The 18,534-nt window shown below is 43.3% G+C and overlaps 1 protein-coding gene across 2 annotated transcripts in view; it reads right to left on the reverse strand.

Annotated features, from left to right (window-relative positions):
- The window catches only part of LOC117005139 (SAP30 binding protein), a 28,827-nt gene that overhangs the window by 8,921 nt on the left and 1,372 nt on the right, over positions 1–18,534 (reverse strand). Inside the window, exons 3-4 of one of the 2 annotated variants that reach the window (XM_033076472.1) lie at positions 16,521–16,568; positions 3,990–4,032 (exon numbers count right to left, since the gene is read on the reverse strand). In XM_033076472.1, the coding sequence (XP_032932363.1) occupies positions 3,990–4,032; positions 16,521–16,568 (91 nt within the window). The remainder of the gene's footprint in view (positions 1–3,989; positions 4,033–16,520; positions 16,569–18,534) is intronic. The other variant, XM_033076473.1, reaches the window with a different exon arrangement.

The raw sequence follows: 18,534 nt of genomic DNA on the forward strand, positions 1-18,534 counted from the left end.
TGCAATCCCACCAGCAGCAAGGCAGGACATGCACCTCATAAACTGAGCACAAACTTGCAGCATTAGTCAGTTATTTCATCACTTTACAGCCAGACTGAGATGCCACATCAATAGTAAGAAAAGGGTGAGTTTAAGGGTGAGTTTAACCCCTCTGGGCTTATTTACAGTAAGGAAGTACAAATTATCCATGCCCTCCAGCAAGTCCTCAAACTTGTTGCCTAAACAGACAGAATGGTTGAATCCACAGCATCTTCACCCCAGCTCTTTCCCTAGAAATCCTGGCACTTGCATGTATGGCCACACACTCCTGTATAAAACATTTTGTGCTTTCCATGTCCCAAGGGCAGCTTTCCACCATCCCTACAGCAGTAACTGCAGATGAACAGCTCACAGCAAGGTGTGTCCTCACAGGATACATTCAACTGCTCTGTGCATCCTGTTATTCCTGCCATGATCAAAGTTTTACTTTGCCATGAGTCACAGGTAGTGACACTGGCTTCAGCCCTAAATTTGCCCTTTGATTTGCAGGCTCACAGCCTAGAGGATCTCTAAGTGTGGACCTCAGGAAGTGGCTGTTGGCACAATTAATCACTCCAGACACACCCAGATTCTGGCTCACAGTAAGTAAATATCTTCCCCAATCAGATTGTCAGTCCTGACAAAGAACTGAGGCTGTGAAGCAGACCCCATGAGTCAGATGGGGGTTCAAGAAAGCAGGGGCCACTGCCCCTGAAAGCATCCTGCTGCTAAAGGACACTTGCTGGTGCTTAGTGCATGCATTCCCATTCCACAAGCTGGCCTGAAAATTAAAACCTTCATCAGCACAAGCAATGGGTGTTTGTAGCTTTTTGTGCAGTCAGCACATGCACTGTGGTAAAGGAGAGCCACTGTGGTAAAGGAGGGGTACCCTGCAAAGACTCAGCACCTCAGCAGTCAGTGAAGGATATCTGCTCACCCCATCTTGGTGAGGCAGAATATTAAATGGAAATGCTACATTTAACGTGCTTCAGTTTGAGATAGATGGATTGTCACCTGTACCCAACAGCAGGAGACAATCTGCAAAGCAGGAGAGGAAGAGGCACAGTGCAAACTGTGAGCTCCACTTCCAGAAGGAAACAACTGCTCTCAGTCCAAAGGCTGGGCTGGAGGCACTGTCAGAGAGCACACAGGAATTTTGGTTCCTACCCATGGGTAGGAATGTTTTCCAAGTGCAGAGAAAACCAAAGCAGAGAGCACAGGAGCTGGTTGTACAGGACAGACATGGCATAGATCACAGCTCTTGGATTAATGCTGCTCCCAGGTGGAATGAAGAACTCCTGTCCCCTTCAGGGGTCACTTATATGCTGTGCTTGAAGCAGCCACAAAGGATTAGAGGCAGCTCAGGTGCCAGTTTGTTTCTAAAGGTCACGCAACACAAAATAAAACAAGGCAAGAGTGATCAGAGGACAAGGGTTTCCCCTGGAGACATGCAAACCGGTGGTGCCTGGTCTCTAACTGCATTCCCTGGCACTCCAGTCAAGGCTTGGCACAAACCAGGGTGTGGGGGGGTTCTGATTTCCTGGCACCAGAACAGCCAAATCAGAGGGAAGAACTGGAGACAACAACATGCCAGTGAGTCACCCATGCATGGAAGGACACCAGGTCCTTTCTGCTCTGTGGGCTGAGAAATGCAGAGGGGAGACCTGCAACTCAGCCATACTTTGTGCTCTTGTGAACACTGACTTTGTGCTTAGATATCCCAGGAGCTGGAGAGAACATTTCTTGTGATCCAAAAGGTAAACAACCATGCTGCAAAGAACTCCAGGGCAAAAAACCCCTACATCCTAAAAGTATGATTTTGCAAGGCTGCAGGGAACAGCAAATGCAATCTTGTGGCAGCACCATGAACTGTTCAGAGTGGTACAAAAAGCCCAAAAGGACCATGCTGATCCAGGAATCTGTGAAAAGAAGTTTCACTCATATTTCCTTCTCAACAAAAGGGCTGAAACCTTCCCTCTCATTCTGTCAGCCATTGATTATTTGATCACTACTTTGGCATAAGTCAGGACAACCATGCCCATCTCAGCTCATCCCTGCTGCTTTCTTTGTGCCAACTCCAGTGCCCACCTAGCATGCACTAAGCACATCAGGGAATGGTTCCAGCTGGAAGCCTCACAGGAAAAATAAATTTAAAAAAAAAAAAAAAGAAACAACAAAAAAAAGAGCAGTGAAGATGGATCCCCAGCTGGCACCCACTCCCAGAGCTGCTCCAACGTTATTGTGCATCCAGGGGAGGTAAAACACAAACAGTGCTTTTGGCAGGAGCCTCCATTTATTTAATACTTAACAACTGCACAATCACAGACTTTAATAAAGGTGATGCTGAAAAATGTAGGGTTATCTTCTGAGAAGGGCAGGCCTCTACACTTTCATTGCAAAAAGCAGTTGTGGAAAGCTGTCCAAGGAGGACCTTGACTTCCACAGACTGACAGACAAAACCTGAGGTGCCCAGATTGGAGCTGTTATTTGCCTTGTGTCAGAAAATCTTGCACCTTTTTCCATTAAAGAATTTTAACTGTCAAAGTCCAAGTTCCCAATAAAGGGAGTGGTTCTTGCATTACTCCAACTGTAAGTCTCTTCCAACAGCTCCATTTCAACTAGATAAGATATGGTCTAATGGAACAGAGCTCCAGAATCCTGCATGGCAAGAATGCTGACCTCTCATAACCTGCATCTGCACAAAGCCAGCCTGCACACTGCTGTTGGGAAAGAATATCAAAGATAAGATTGCAGAGACCTCAATTCAGGTCTCAGACCCTCCAACACTGTTCACCCATGAGTTGTGACACTCCCAAGTGCTCCCTGTGCTGCTTTTAAACTCATGTGAAAGTCTCAGACATCATGAGAACAAAAAAATCCAGTCTGGGCAGTCACTGGGGAAAAAAACAGAATTGTAACCTGAGTCTTACACCTTCAATAAGAAAGGACTTCCCACTGCATTGCTTCACAACTGCACAGCTTCACCCACATGTAAAATACAGAAGAAAAGAGCAGTTGGCTTGCAGAGATTTTGCTGTACTTTTACCCCAAATGCTGCTGTCTCATCCATGTTTCCAGGGTGCATTTTGAGGCAGATCAGGAGGTTGGAGAAAGATTCCTGTTGCATTTGATGAGATTGGTTGAAGCAGTTTTGCCCTCTAAAGGCAGAAAATCCAATAGAGCAGTTGCAAAGTCTGGGCAGGCCAACTAAAAAGGACTTAAAAATCCCAGTAGATTTTTTTTCATTAGGCTGCTGTGGAAATCAAAGCTGAGCACCTGAGTGTTTACCACCTTAATTTACACTTATCACATTTTATGGCTGAAATATCAAAATTATTTGAGAGATGAAGCAACTTCCAAAACCATTAGTTTTTAATGATACTATTACATGATAGCACCCAACTGCAGGAGTAACCCCAGGAACAGAGGATCAGTTCAAGACAGCCAAAAATTCAATATAAAATACAGTTTCTGTGGAGCTCCAAAGAGACCAAGCAGAGGATTGTATTTCAAGCTGACAACCCTGGACTTTACATGGTGCAATGAATAAATGAGATGTTACAAAAACCAAGTTTTAGCAACCATTAGAAAACACACAGTACTATATCAGTACAGCAGCTGTAAATCTGCTCACATTTAAATGGGGATACTTTTGGTAAATTTTGGAAGCCACAGAACAAATTCATCACTTCTGGTTCTGCTGGCTCTATCTAGATAAAGTTACACTATTGGTTGTAAGCTCATCTAGAAAAACACCAACACTGCCCTTTACATACATATTTTAAACATGAAATATTTTCCTATTTTTAGGCATGAAACCTTTCTCCCAGAAGAAAAGTTCACTGAAAATATTCAGGCAGAAATTGAAACTACAGCATTGCCAGGGCAGAGGGAAGATGCTTTTTACAAAGTGGGACTTACAAGGTCTAATCTTAAAAAAAACCCCAGTAAATACTTCTGAGTGAACTTACCAACTAGCTCCTGAGGATCTCTTTTCTCCACTTCTGAGAATTCCTGCAAAAAGGAGGAAGAAACAGATTTTAATCAAGTTATGCCTCCAACCTAAAAAGCTTTGCTGTTCATTCATTTAGAAACTTACAACTTTATTCTGAGAGAATAAAAATGAACAATGAAACTCAGTTTATCAGATAAGAGGACAATGTCTGGACCAAGGAAAGTCAAAGTCTGACAGGATGCTCCATTTCTTTGCAAAGCTAAATTTAATGAGAGAATTAAGGCTTTGTTTCACCAGGTCTTGAACACTGAATTCCTCTGGAATTGCACAGAAACTGTTGTACTCAAAGCCTTTCCTCAAAACAGATCAAACCATAGAGATTTCATTTTTGGTGACTGGTCCTGGGCACCAAGCAGGAGTCAGAGTTTTAGAGCACAGTTATGTGAGCACAGGCAGGATCCAGCCTGCAGGAGACCCCTTCAGTCCTGGCAATGCCAAGCACAGCCTGTGCAACTGCCAGTGCTCTGAGCAGGATCAGCAATGTGACCACAGCCCAGATGTCCCAGAGCCAGAGCTCAGTGACCTGAGGGCAGCTCCTGATCAGCCTCTCCAGCTTCCCAGAGCTCTGCAGGGTCCCAGGCTGCAGAGGTTTGCCAGATGTGTGTGTTTGATGCTAAATTCATCTCTGCCACTGCACCATGCAGGGCTTTGGCTGGCAAACCTCTCCAAACCAAACTGCCAGAGATTATGGCGGTGCAGATCCCTTGTTCCTGTTTTAGAAGGATGATCCCACTGTCAGTTCTCTTGCTGCTGCATTCCAGGAGTGATACAGCCAACCTGCTCCACCAGAGACTCAAGGCCAAGCTCCACTGGCTTGCAGTGCTCTGCTTGGAGATCTGCACACAGCTAATCCTTGCCTGGTATAGAAATTAAGGACACTTCCATTTGCAGATGTTTGCAGCAGAGTGTGCTGAGCAGGAGGCATTATGTAGGATAAAACACTCTTAAATATGGTTTCACCACACTGAGACCAACACCCAAATATTTTGGAGATCCCAGGAGAGTCACAAGCGAGATATCAAGTTCAGCACAAATAAAATTTCTGAAACAGTACCAGCTGTATCCCAACATTGCCCTCTCTCCCTGCCTCCCTCCCAAAGACCTTTTGTGACTCACTGGACTGTTTGTCCAAAATTCCTCAGTGCCTCCAAACACTGAAGCCATTCATTGAACCTGACACTGACAGAATGCTGCCTCCTTGCTGCTTGGTAACTGCACCCTGCCACCTCCTTTTCTCCATTTCCAGTCAGGTGAGAGGTGCATCAGGTGAGGAGAGAGCAGTGAGGTCACCAAGCCAGATGTGGGAACAGCCTGTGCCAAACTCACTCTGAAAATGACCCATTTTCAGAGAAGCCAAACCCCTCTGGAAGCAGAAAAACAAATTCTTTGTGCAGCACTAACAGCTACAGGGCATTTTTCTTGCTATTCATGGAAGACACAAAAAAAAAAAAAAAGGAAAGCACTATTTCTGCATTAATACACTTGGATCACAAAAATACAAGGCTAAAGCTATTTTAGAAAAAGAAAGAAGTACAGAGAGGAACATGCATCTTTCCCTGGCCAGCTGGCCCCTGGCCCCTCTGAGATGGCTGAAGTGTCACAGCTCCAGCCTCTCAAACAATGCCTTTGGTGTGTGCATCAACAGCTCTCCTCCCAGGGCCTCCAGCAGCATGGACAGAGAAAAAATAAAACAGGAACATGACCTTTCAGAGTAAAAAATTCATGCCAAAGCAGAAGCTCTCTTTAGTGAGAGCACTGGACAGGAATCCAGGGAATCCAAACAGTGCTCTCCACAAACCAAGGTGGATGGGGAGTTCACAGCCTGAGAGTGGGGACTGAGGTCACCACTGGAGAAGTGGAAGCAATTCTGAGGTAATGGATGGGCTGTGAAGACAAATCCATGTGAACACAGAGGCTGGAGAAGCTCACAGAGCTGCAGATGCAAGGTAACATCTGCCCAGGCACTTCCAGCAGTAAATACCTGTGGTCAGCAGGCTGCTCATTCCCTTTCAGGGGGAACTTGTTAGATGGGTAATTAAAACTATTTCTCACCTTGTTTTGAGACAACAAGCAAATGTTTGTTGAGGTGAAAGGAGGGAACTGCTTTAGCTCCAACCTTGACTAAACTACATCCTGCACTCTCATCTCTTGAAAGTTTAAAGTGGAACTGAGAGGGAAGTGGAAGAGACAGAATATGTCCCTGAGCACCTCTTGATCCTTCCTCATACCCAGCACTGTATTTATTATTCCATTATGCTCCCCATCTCCTTCTGCCCACTTGTCCTCAAGGGCAAGAGAAATAATCCCCCAAAATAGCAATATTGCCAAGGAGACACTCAAGCAACCCAGTGGCACAGACAAGCTCAGGTGCATTAGACATTGGACTCAAAAAGGCTGCCTTCTTATCTGGGCCACTAACAGCCTTGCAAGGGGCTGTGTGGCATTTCTGACTTTTCCAGAAGCTCATTTTCAAGTCTGCTGTATGCCTGGAGTTAGTACCAAGCATAAGCACACAGCTCTCAGGAAACATGAGCAAGAATCTGATGGCCAAACCCTCTCCTGTCATGCACCTTATATTAAACAAAGATCTCTACAGTGTCAGCTGTGCTAAACAGCATGTTCTATGACCTTCCAGAATCATCACTAAGTTTGCTTTTACCAGAATTTTCTTCTTTAATTTGCACCCTTTGAGTCTGTCCCATTTAGAACAGGCTAAATCAGGCCCCATGTTTTGCCCTGGCCCACACTTTCCCACCACAGCTGCTCCAGCAAGTCCAGAACCCACAGCTGCAGGTCTCAGCCAAGACATCAGAGAGCCCAGAGCTACAGCAAGCAAAAGCAAACACGTTCAGCACTGCATTGCAGCCACACCTCACTGCCCAGGGGACAGGAATTTTGCTTAGTGATGAGTTCCTTCATACCTCCACCCATCCTGAACCTGGAGACATCAACACTCAGGCTGCTTTCAAACCTCTTAAATGCCTTCAAAAAACAAATGGATGACCAACCTCTCCTACTTGTTCATATTTGCTCAGCTTGCTGTTGAAAACTACCAGGCAAGCATCAACAACTTGACCAAAGGTTGGCAGATGCAAGATTTAAGGAGTCTTGTTCAAACCTCTGAGTATCTACTGAAGATCCAGAACATTCTAAAAACCTCCAGTGGAGCAATCACACAACAAGAACTGTTCTACACTCCCTTAGGCTAATTTAAGTTTGAGACAAATGATGAGTACAATGAACTGATTAGGAAAGACAGCATAAAAACCACAAATCTGCAGATCTAATCTAATCCATTAAGTGGAGTGGAGAATCACCAAGTGGAAAAAAAAGGTACAATAAATACTGAAGAGTTGCTACCTTTTGGTTATGAAAGAGAAGAAATATTTATGCATGGATGAGAGATTTCTAAAGGAATTCCAAAGCATTTAAACAATGGAAAATCTGAAGGTAACTGAATTTTATATAGGGTAGTTACCTAAATCCACTTAGGCAAAGGTGATCTCTCTCTAATTACATCACCAATACCCACTGTGTTATGCATCAGGATCTCACATGGAGCAGAAAATCAAGCATGTGAGTGGTTCTAGCAGGAGGGATTTTATGCCAAATCTCCCTATCAGAGTAAATATATGAAATTATTAGAGATTTCAAGCATCCCAGAGCTAAAGGCATCACTTAAAGTGTTCATTTCCATTGAATTCTGAGGCATTTCAAAGAATAACAAGATTAAGACTTTGCTAGTGGCATCTGTACCAACAGAGTTTTCACAAACCAAACCCCTGAAAATCTGTACAGAAGAAACTCTAAATTCACTTCGAGCTTGCCTGAGTTTAAAAAAAAAAAGAAAAAAAAAGAAGAAAAAAAGAAAAAAAAGCAGCACTGTGCTTTATCATGCACTCAGTAAGTTGATTTTCTGGCTGCTGTCTACTCTGCAGCCTCGCTCTCACAAGACCAACAGTTTAAGGGCCCAAAGCCAGATAACCTCACTCCAACAGAGCCACTGAAAGGAGTCAAGGGATGCCATGGTGTTCCAGAGCCAAGCTGGGAGAAGACCAGAAACACAAAAACAAGTAGGAGGGAGACTCCTTTCCCCTGATCTGGAGACTAATAAAGAGCACAAGCTGCTATGGACAAAGTATTAAAAACACTCAAACCACATTTTTCATAGATTTCTGTGCTTCCAAGAACAATTGTGCACATCAGATCACTGATAGCAGACAATGCTCATGTTGTTACTAATCCAGAGTACAGGAAAAGGTTTTTTATTTTTTCCACTTTCCCAAGATAAATGATTTTTTTTTAAGCCCTGGACAAGATGACTCTGCCTGCAAGAGTCTGGCTCATGAGCACCCAGAGTGCTGGTTCAGTTTTCATGAATTATCATCAGTTAAAGAGGAGCAAGATGAAGGAGTTTGTGCACACACACACAAGGAAAGTGTTGCACTGTGCCTGAAGTTTTCACCTCACTGGGGTGAAATACAAACTATCCTTTAGTTCTACAGTGTCTCTATCCAGTTACATAAAAAACTGTGTCTGCTCAGGCTCCATGGAAAATAAAAACAACCAAACACAATCATCACAGCGTGGAACAGAGATTAAAGGAAGGAAGCAAAACAATATGAATCTGAGACTGAAGAATTCCAGTTTGGACAGGCTTGCCCAGAACAGCTTTATTTAATGGAAAGAATGGACTGACTTAAAACAATGCTCAGTACATACTTGCTGAAACAAGACCCACAAATCCAGCACAATGCTCACATCCAACAGAGCTGCTGCCATGAGCTGTCACCACAAGGTACAAACTCAATTCCTGCAGAAGCAGGTGCACATGTCAGTGCAGGTGCACTTCAGACTGCCAGGAGAAAGGGCTCAAGAGGGAGCCAGAAGATACAAAACCAGACCCCAATGGTTTAAATGCAAATTTTAAGAAATTGTGAAGTTGATGCCAGGTTTGCCACCCCTCAGTTGCATTCCCAGACCTGCAGCCAGCTGAACCCTGCAGCTTCATTTTTCCACTGACTTCCAGCTAGTATTAAAAGCAACTGGTTCATACAGTACTTCCCCCTCAACATTTTCTATTTTTTTTAGCTAATGCCCTTGTGTTGCAGAATTTCTTCTCTTTCCCAACTACTTGACCTGATTGTTGTCACATAAATTCAATGCCAGTTTAAACCGTCAGCCACAAAATGTACAGACCAGTCACATCATTGCCAAGCAGTGTATTAGTCTGAAGATATTGCAGAGAATTTTTCAGTACAGTCCTTCCACCAGCAGCCAGGGGATCTGGCTCTTAACAGCTGTTACAGTGGATTTCTTGAATCTGAGCAAGTGCCAGCAACAAATTTTTGTAATATTCCCTCCTCTCTACAATTCAGAATATTTCCTGTAGTCCCAACACACAAACAGCCTCACTTGGCTGAGTATGATGGAAAGAAACCATAATTTAGCAGAAAGTGTTGGAAGAGTTGTCTAAGCCAACAGTGGTGATGCCCTTGCCAGAGCAAACAGGTGAAATGTCCACATCATGCAGGCAGCAGGAGAAAGACAACCCCAAACCCTGCATTGTGCTTTATTTCCTCCCCTTTATTTTATTTTTTTAAAGGAACATGGTAGCAACTATGTTCTTGCTTTTCCTCTACAAGGATCAGAAGTGCTTATGGGAACAGAACACCAGAAATGTCTCATTTAATATTAAAAGTTCATGACAGCAACAATTTCATTTCTTGCTCCCCAGATCTGCCTGATGTTGGTGTGCACCCAGGCTGAAAGCAGCAAACAGAGTGCATGTCAAGTGTATTTAGAGTCTGGGGAAGAGAAAGCCAGGCAACAAGAGTACAATGTCTTTATTCCCTCCCCACACCATTTTTTTTCTTGTATTGTGAGAGAGGAGAATCCCAAGAGAAAGCTGGAAACAAGCACATTTCCTACAGCCATATCCTGTTTGCCAGCTCTGCTACACAGCTCCAGGCAAAGTGCCCAGTCCAGCATAAGAAATTTAACTAAGAAAAACCTGTAGGGACCATGATCTAGATACCAAGAGAAGTCCAACAGCTCAGAATTAAGTCACCACAGAAAAAACCCTGATACATCCCCTTCAGTGACACTTCTGTACAGGCTTTACAAATGTGCTTGTAGATACAGTCACAGATAGAAAGGGAAGGAAGAACAAATCAAAGAGTCAACTGCTGAGACATTCCCAATCAAATGTGTCTAGCTGACACTACCTGTTACTTTTCCAGCTAAATCACATCTAAAAATCCACATTCATTAATGAAGTGGGAAAAAAAAAACCACTGAAAAAATCCCAACCAAGACCTGGCAAAACATTTCAGTGAGAAAGTGCTTTAGAAAGGAAGCATTCATAGAATAAAGCTCTTAAATAGCTTCTTTGAAACCTGACTCTATACACCTGACATATGGTATCTCAATATTTGACAAAGATTATTTGTTAGGAGTAATTTCCAGTCAAGGAACTGTGTGCCAGGACTTTTGCTTTCTATGTGGAGGCATAGTTAATAACACCTGCTTCCCAGTGGAGCCTGGTCCCAAAGCTACCTGCTTCCCTTCACAGCTCCAGGAGCACAAGAGCTCCCAGCAGACTGCCCCTGATCTGCTCAACCTAAAAATTCTGCTTTTCAAGTCACTTTTGCTTCCTTCAGTGAAATAGAAATTCACTGGTGAAGTACCAGCAAGACATGACAAGGCTGGAGGTGTCATGCTACTCTGATGATTTTATTTTTTACAGCTTGCTGCAGCGCAGAATCAAGTAGGAGGTGAAGGTGGGCTGTGAAAATTCTGAAGCCTCACAGCAGCAAAGGAAAGGCTCAGGAGAGTTAACAAAATTAACTTGCACAAGCCTTTTCCTTACCACATACTATTAAAAATTCTCCATGGTTTGGAGTAGAGGCAAGGTGTAAGAGCAGTGAGAAATTCACCCCTCCATGAATGGATCCCATGGAGTTTATCCAGATTTTGCTCCTGTACCCAGCTGGAAGGAGCTATTTTCAGCTATTTGCTGGTGTTGGAGGCAATATCCCTCTGTGCTGACTGCTCAGCCTCTCACTCTGACATGCACAGACCTGCACACTCACAACAGCCTATTTGAGAACCACAGCCAGAAATAATTGCACCTACAGAGCCGGACTTGAAGAGCTCAGACCTTTATCAGGTGAAATATGTGAGGGGAAGCAGCTCCAGAAAGGACTTTTCTTCAAGTTTAAAGACAAACAGAACAAGCCTGGCTCTTCTTTGGAGGAAGGCAAGCCACACCTGTGTCAATAATCCCTGGTATTTAGTACTGCAGGGAGTGAAGAGTCTGCTGCAACATGTATGCCTGGCGGGGAGGAAGGAACAGGCATGTCCACGGACATGTCTCATCTTCCAAACAGCTCCAGAGCTGGACGGAAGCCAGGAGCTCTCCAGGAGGTTTTCCAGCTCCAAGGCTGTGATCTGTCTCCCTCTCAGACAGAGCTGGAGACAGGAGTACGTGTGGCAAGGGGTAAAATAATCCCAGATGCCAAATGTTGTTTTACTTCCTGCACGCAGAACAGCTTTGACTGTGGTACTGTGGCAATAGCCAAGGTTCACCCAGATAAAATGGGAACCAGGTTTCAGCTGGTTTCATGTCTGGGCACTCACTGTAGCAGTGCAGAGAACAGCATTTGTAGCTGAGTAACCTTTACTCCCCTCTAAACTCTCTGCAATACTCTCCAGTTCTCTCTACAGAGCTCTGAAAAAGCATCTGTCACACCTAAAACAAGGGAAAACCACACAGCAGACAGCATTTTACACAGTTCTATTAAAAGGAAGTTAAAACACAGAAATCTGAGTGCTTATCACTGGCACCCTCAGGCTGTGTTTCCAGGCAAAGGAATGAGTGAGGAAACAAACCACTGGAGTTCCACCTTGACCCCGACCCTGGGAACTGCACAGTTCATGCTCTGAAAGCGTTTCTGGAGGTATGCTCACAGCCATGCATAATGCAAGGCCACATTAAGGACAAAACTTTTCCCCTTCTTTAGAGCATAATAATTACACCTGAGATGAAAGTTAATGAGTAGGTTCAGTATTTTTTGAGAACTTGGCTTGATGAATGTATGGAGAATTCAGAAAAAATTAATATGCCTTATCAAAGTAAGAGTTAATTTCAGGGATTACATAAATGCACACACACCCATTTACTGGTTCTCAGCACTTACCACTTTTACTTTAAATCAAGATAATTTTGGTAGTTAAACAAACAGGTTAATGGGTAGGCAAGATAAAAAAACCACTGCAGTCAAAAGCCTCTAAGTATTAGTACACACCTACACATCATAACAGTAGAATTACTTTACAGGTATGCTGGATCAATAAAAGCTAAACATAATAAAGAGCTGATGGTTATTAAGAGGAGGTACTTAGACAAGCTTAGAGGGACAGTAATCCTCTGAAAATTTGACAGCCTTCTGCTAGATCCCAGTTTGGCTGCCTCTCCATACAACACCTCCAGGATGCAGAGGGGACCCTTAAAACAAAACCAAAAAGAAAGGAAAACATCAAAGTGTAACCACCTGTTCTTAAAAACTACTACCATGTGTCAGGCATTCACCTGCCAAGGGAGTGGCAAATTTCTTAGCTTTCCTGCACTGGTTGGTCCTGATACAACAATCTAGGCTCAAGAGTTAATGATTTCCATTTGGGAAAGCTCCAGAAGTCAAGCTGCAGGGCTGGGCTCTGTCCTTGATAACACTTGCAACCTGTTATTCATCTAACCCTCCAATATGAAGCACAGAACCTCTTAGGTGAGGCTTGGAGCACAAGGCCAGTATTTTAAGGTTCATTTTTCATTTTCCAGCATTTAGTGAGCTCTGAAAGCTTGTATCCTGTTACAGCATCAAGGCTGTAACCAGAGCCAGCTGCTGGTCAGAGCTCCAGCAACCTGCAGCCCCTGCAGCCCTTTAACCCTGTCCTTCCAAACCAGCACATTTCACACCCAACCACAAACCTCCTTCAGCTTGTACTCAGGGCCCCATCAGCTGAGGAAAAGGCACAAAGAACTCATCCAGGCTGTGGATTTCACTATTTTAACAACACTGTTAAATAACAGATTTTGTTGCCTATTTTTTTCCCTTCAAAGCAGAAGGTTTTGTCTCTAAAGTGCTTTTAAGGCAGATGCTTGTTTACAATTGGTGACTGCTCAGGTAAAAGTGATTGTGGTGGTTCAAAAATCTGTCCTATTCCAGAGCCTGAGCACATCCATCCAGATTTGATTTCTGCAAGAGCAGTTAATTCTACCCAGATTTGAATCATCATTTCCACATGAGTACCTGAAGCACTTCAAAATGCACTTATAGAATGCCACTGAACACATCTGAATATATCTGAATCTGCTGTTTAAAGAGAAGGATCCTGCTTTTTGCTGCAAGCACAGTGTGTTTTTAATAACTCACAGATGCTCAGTAACATGAATACCATGGGCCAGAAGTCTGCTTCCAAGTGACTGATGGGGCTTAAATATTCTCCTGTTCCTGGCACACCTTTTCCTCCAAACAGGTGTATAAAAACTTCTCTGTCTTGCCAAGAGTAGAGAGAAAACAGTGGTTTGACATCACAATGTTAGAACTTGGAAAGCTTATTGTGACTTGCTCCTTGGCAAAAGAAATAACCCACAGGAAAGCTGCAGTAGCAAGCAGCACTTTGTATTGGCTTCCCCTCCCCTGAGGAACCAGCCTGAACAGCCCCTTCATCAACAACAAGAAGGGCAGATTCCCTGGAATCAAGAGAAAAACCTGAGACAAACACAAAATAAATATCTTCCCAGTGGGGCTATTTGAGACAGGATCCAAATTCCACTCTCCCCACCATCACTTTACCAAAGGATTTTTACATCATTCCCCACTTTCTGACTCCATCCACAGCTGACCCCAGCTGACCCTTCTGGAGGTTTTGTGTCTGGCACTATTCAAGTGCACAACGAGGCCAAATCAAAGGATGCACCAGCACCAAGGGAACTGCTCCACACAACCTGGCTCCCTTATTCAAGGTATAAATCTAGGTAGTTCATTCACAATATGTACAAAGAGGCAAAACACCAGAAAAAAAAAATAGAGATATCTTCAGGGCTTGAAATGACTGTAATTAACTGATGAACTGCATTTTTTTAATTAATTCATGCTTTTTAAATTATTTATTTTCTGCCTATGGTCAGATTCAGATGTTGGAAAAGCCCTAGCTATATATAAAGAGCATGGGGAATCTATTTAAACATGTTTCCAGGTCTCTGATGTCTCCATGAAACTGAGCAGGCACAACTACAGCACTCTGCAGGTTCAAACAAAATTAAGTTACCCAAAAGCATGAGCAAGTTAGAATCAGGGCCTCCCTTTTTGCTGCACTTTGGATTTACAGTAACTGCAACACTTGTTAGCTGTCACAGACACTGCAAGCTCCTAGCAGTGAGGATGGAGGAGAACACTGCCACTTGGTGGAAAAAGAGGATAGGAAACATTTGCAACTGCTCCAAGTACAAACACTCCCACAGGGATGTTCCATCTCTCCCCATGCCAAGTGAACTACTCAAGAGCATGGCTGGTGCAGCTGCAGCACCCCCACAGCCACAGCCCCACCCTGCCCACTGCCAGCTGCCTCTACTGCTATGACTTAATAGTCAAAAAAACCCAAAAGGCCAAAGGAGACAATTCCCTTCTTCATCTGTGTTTGAAGACATCTATTAAGGGTGACATAGAAGTCTGAAACTTCTGAGTTTCAGACTCAGTTCAGCTTTGCCTCCCTCCTCCTCTTCTCAAATCCTCACCTTTCATGCCACACTGGGATGGCAGGAATTACATTTTACCTTTATTTTATTTATTTCCTTTAATTCACATTTTCAGTTCTTGCAGAGTTACTACTGCACAGTCTACAAAGATACAAAATGCTTTCTATTTTTAATTAATTCATTATTTCTTTGAAATGCTGCTCTGTGGCCATGTGTGGCTCTTCTTCAGCAGCACAAAATGCACCTGGACAGCTGCACACAAACTCACTGCAAGCAAGGGGCTTTTTAAACAAGCCACCATGAAATGTCAGTGGCATATTAAAGCAGCCACCACACATTTCAGTGGTGAGGTTTCTGTCACATATGATTACTCAGATAAGAGCAACCACAGTCTAATTCTGTTCTTTCTCTCTGCCAGACCTATTTTCCACTGCCCTGAAGCCCTACAGCCCTTTTAGAGAAGACAGAAATGCACATACTTACAACAGGGCCCTACTACACAACTTCAAAATTTTGATTTACACCAAATTTATCTTCTAAAGAAATCCCATATTTTTATTTCACAGCACACATTTGAATCCAGCAGTTTTTACAAAAACATCTTGCTACCATGTTTACCATGGCAAAAATGTAGATTAAAGGATTAAAGTGAGAGATTCCCTTTCCCTTTCTTTCAAAAAATTTATTCTTTCTTGCAACAAGGAAAGGAGACAAGACATTCCATTTCCAAGTGCTGGGAGCTATTTCACACACTGAGACTTTACCAGCTGCCAAGATTTCCAGCTGTGTATCAGTGTAAACCCATAAGAATATTGCTGGACCTGGAAGAAGGTGCTGCTATGAAACTAATTCAAATAGAATAAACACATCCATTTGCCTTCATCTTAGCCTATCAAAGCCCTGTGGTAAATCAAATTCTCTACAGAACTTTGCTTTGCAGCACAGCCCTCTGGTTTTTGTAGCAGTTTAGGGACTGTCTGCATCCCTGAGGAAGCTGCTGGATAAAATAAATGCCCTTGCAATTGTTCATCACTCAGCATCCCTGATGAACAGGACTGCTTCTACTGAACTAACATAAAAAATTTAAACACTGTTGTTTACAGTTTCAAAAGGATTTGGTCTTCTGTCCTCCAGCTTTTAGCCTGATCCATGTCCTGTGTGCTGTTAAACATCTGCTCTTCAGCAGAAACAAGGTGAAATCCCAAGTTAAAGATGATTTCAACTATTTATGATAATAGCTATTTATCTAGGGATCCTATTTCAATTTTTATCTATGACCTTTACAAAACTGCTTCATTCAGAAGGTCAGAGCTGGAGAGAACTGAATTAATTTTTACACCTTCCATGGCCTCTAAGAGCACAGGATCATTTATTCATTAAGTTGTTCTAAAGGAAGAAATTATTCCAATTAACACTGGTCATACAGAATTCTGTACTGGATGTTTCACCTCCCATATCACTGCAAAACAGGTGAGATGCTGTCAGCAGACTTCACATCTAATGCACAACATGACCAAATCCATGAAGGCTGACCTTCATTGTGACTCAGAGCCTGTGATCTGTTAACTGCCTTTGGCAGAAGCCAGAACTAAAGTCAGAAACACAGGTTAAAGCTACAAAAGGTGTGGAACTAACTACAGATCACAAATCAATACCAAGCCATGCTGTTAAGACTTACTCCTCTTGTACTGAGCTTCCCCACCACCACCAGACCACACTTTCAAATACCTTTAGGTCACCAGCCTCAGGTTTTTCAGTCTCTGAATCGTCATCTTCCTACAAGACAAGAATTTACAGGATTAAGCTTAAAGACCAGGCCTGGCAAGTAACTGAACTTACAGCAAAGGGCATTCAGCAGCCCAGCAGCAGTCCAAGATCCTTTCCATGGAAGGAAGTATTGCCCCACCCACTCATAACCACTCCTATAGTCAATGGAAGAAGTGTTTGTTTGGTTTTGGGGGTTTTTGTAGGCAAAAGCATCACTCAGTAGCAGTTGTCCCTACAAAACTCATGCAGCTCTGGAATGCTCAGAATTAGACAACAAGAAGCAGCAGAACTGGGGAAAAAAGCATTTGTCCTTTGGTAATTCTGTCCCATCCAGTTGGCAGGTGGTGACTGAAGAGCCTCTGTTCAGCAGTACCCACAGAAAAAGCAGCATTTGCAAGAGCTGTGATAGTCCCAAGCATCAGCAACACACACAGGACACACAGCTGGCCTGCCACCAAACCAAACATGCAGGCTTGGAGAGGCTCTGGCCTAGCACCAAGTTCCAGGGATCCAGCAGACACAACTTCCTTGCTGCTGCAGAGCTCTTGTGCCTTGCTTGCAGATGCTGTGAACCTCCACAGAAGGGAACACTGACAAATTGCAGGTAACAGTCTCCATTTTTTAAAAAAATTATTTTATGAACCAGAAATAAACCAAAGAATTGGGGGAACTTCTGCCCTGTGAGAGCTTAAAATATTAAACACAGCTTTGTGTGAAAATCCACAGCAGGTGAGCAGAAAGCTCCAGTCTGGTCCCCAGTGGCAGTAAATCTGCTGCTGTCCCCTCACTGGGCATCCTCCAGGTACCCCTGTTTCTAGACATAAGCACATACTCTGGGTTCAAAATAAGCTTGAGGAGCAGAAAGTGTTTTTCATGCTCCCATAACTCAGTAAAATGGTTTTTCTTCCAAACTTTCCCACTAATTTCAATGTTGGCCCCAAAACAAGAACTTGGTGTTTCAGCTTCAAAAAGGGAAACAAAAGAAAAAGTGAAAGAGAGGTGCAGCTGGAAGGAAGAGTTCACAAGGAACTGCCCACTTCAAAGTATTGGCACATGAGCCAGTTCTGACAAGGCAAGCTAGAGACTGAGCACACAATAACCTCAGAAGTTTTAATGACTGAGTTAAGATGCCTCTCTTACAGATGAGACACAGCTCCTTCACTTCAGCTACTCTCCACTTTCCTTTTCTGAAAGATGCACACACGACAATAATTCAGTCCAGACTGTCAAAGGTTTATTACAGTGAGAAACAACTAACCAACAACTAGAAAAGAAAAGAAACAACTAAGAAGAAACAACTAACTTGGTGTTTACCACAAATGAGATTGTTCTCCCCTCTACAATCTCCATTATACAGATAATCATGATTTTCATCAAAGCAATAATGGGTTGAATTATCAATTTTGCAGACAGTAACTGAAACAGCTCTCAAAAACTTCTGATCTAGCAGGGAGTAACAACATTAACAAACAAAGCAGCATTGCTGAGAACTGGCTCTGAATAAAAACAGAGGCTTTTCAGTCACTGTTAAAGTAGTTAAAACACCCACTGAGTTGTACAGAGCAAAACACAGGACTGAGTCCCCCTCATCCTGCTTTCTAAAAACAACTCATAACCCCCATGAGTTACCAGCAAAAGCAATGCCAAGGAAATTTTCAAGTCTGCTCAGAGAATGCTTAATGGAAAAAATAAAGGAGAGTAACTTGTGCACCTGCAGTGACCTGCACTGTAACCACAAACCTATGCAAGGTCCCCTGGCTGACCCCAGAGTGACTGATGGTCATTTCCTGAACAGCAGCTGATGATGGACAGCTGCAACCTGCACCCAAAGCTGTGTATGCAACACAGCCACTGCATTTACAACCCATTTACAATACCAACTAAACACAGCTGACCTTGGCAAGCACCTGGAACACACACAGGGCTTCCTTGAACTAGAGAGACCTCACTGAAACAGAGTCTAGAAGTGCTGGAT

The sequence above is a fragment of the Catharus ustulatus genome, chromosome 20 (genome assembly GCF_009819885.2).
Source record: "Catharus ustulatus isolate bCatUst1 chromosome 20, bCatUst1.pri.v2, whole genome shotgun sequence".
Classification (NCBI taxonomy): domain Eukaryota; kingdom Metazoa; phylum Chordata; class Aves; order Passeriformes; family Turdidae; genus Catharus; species Catharus ustulatus.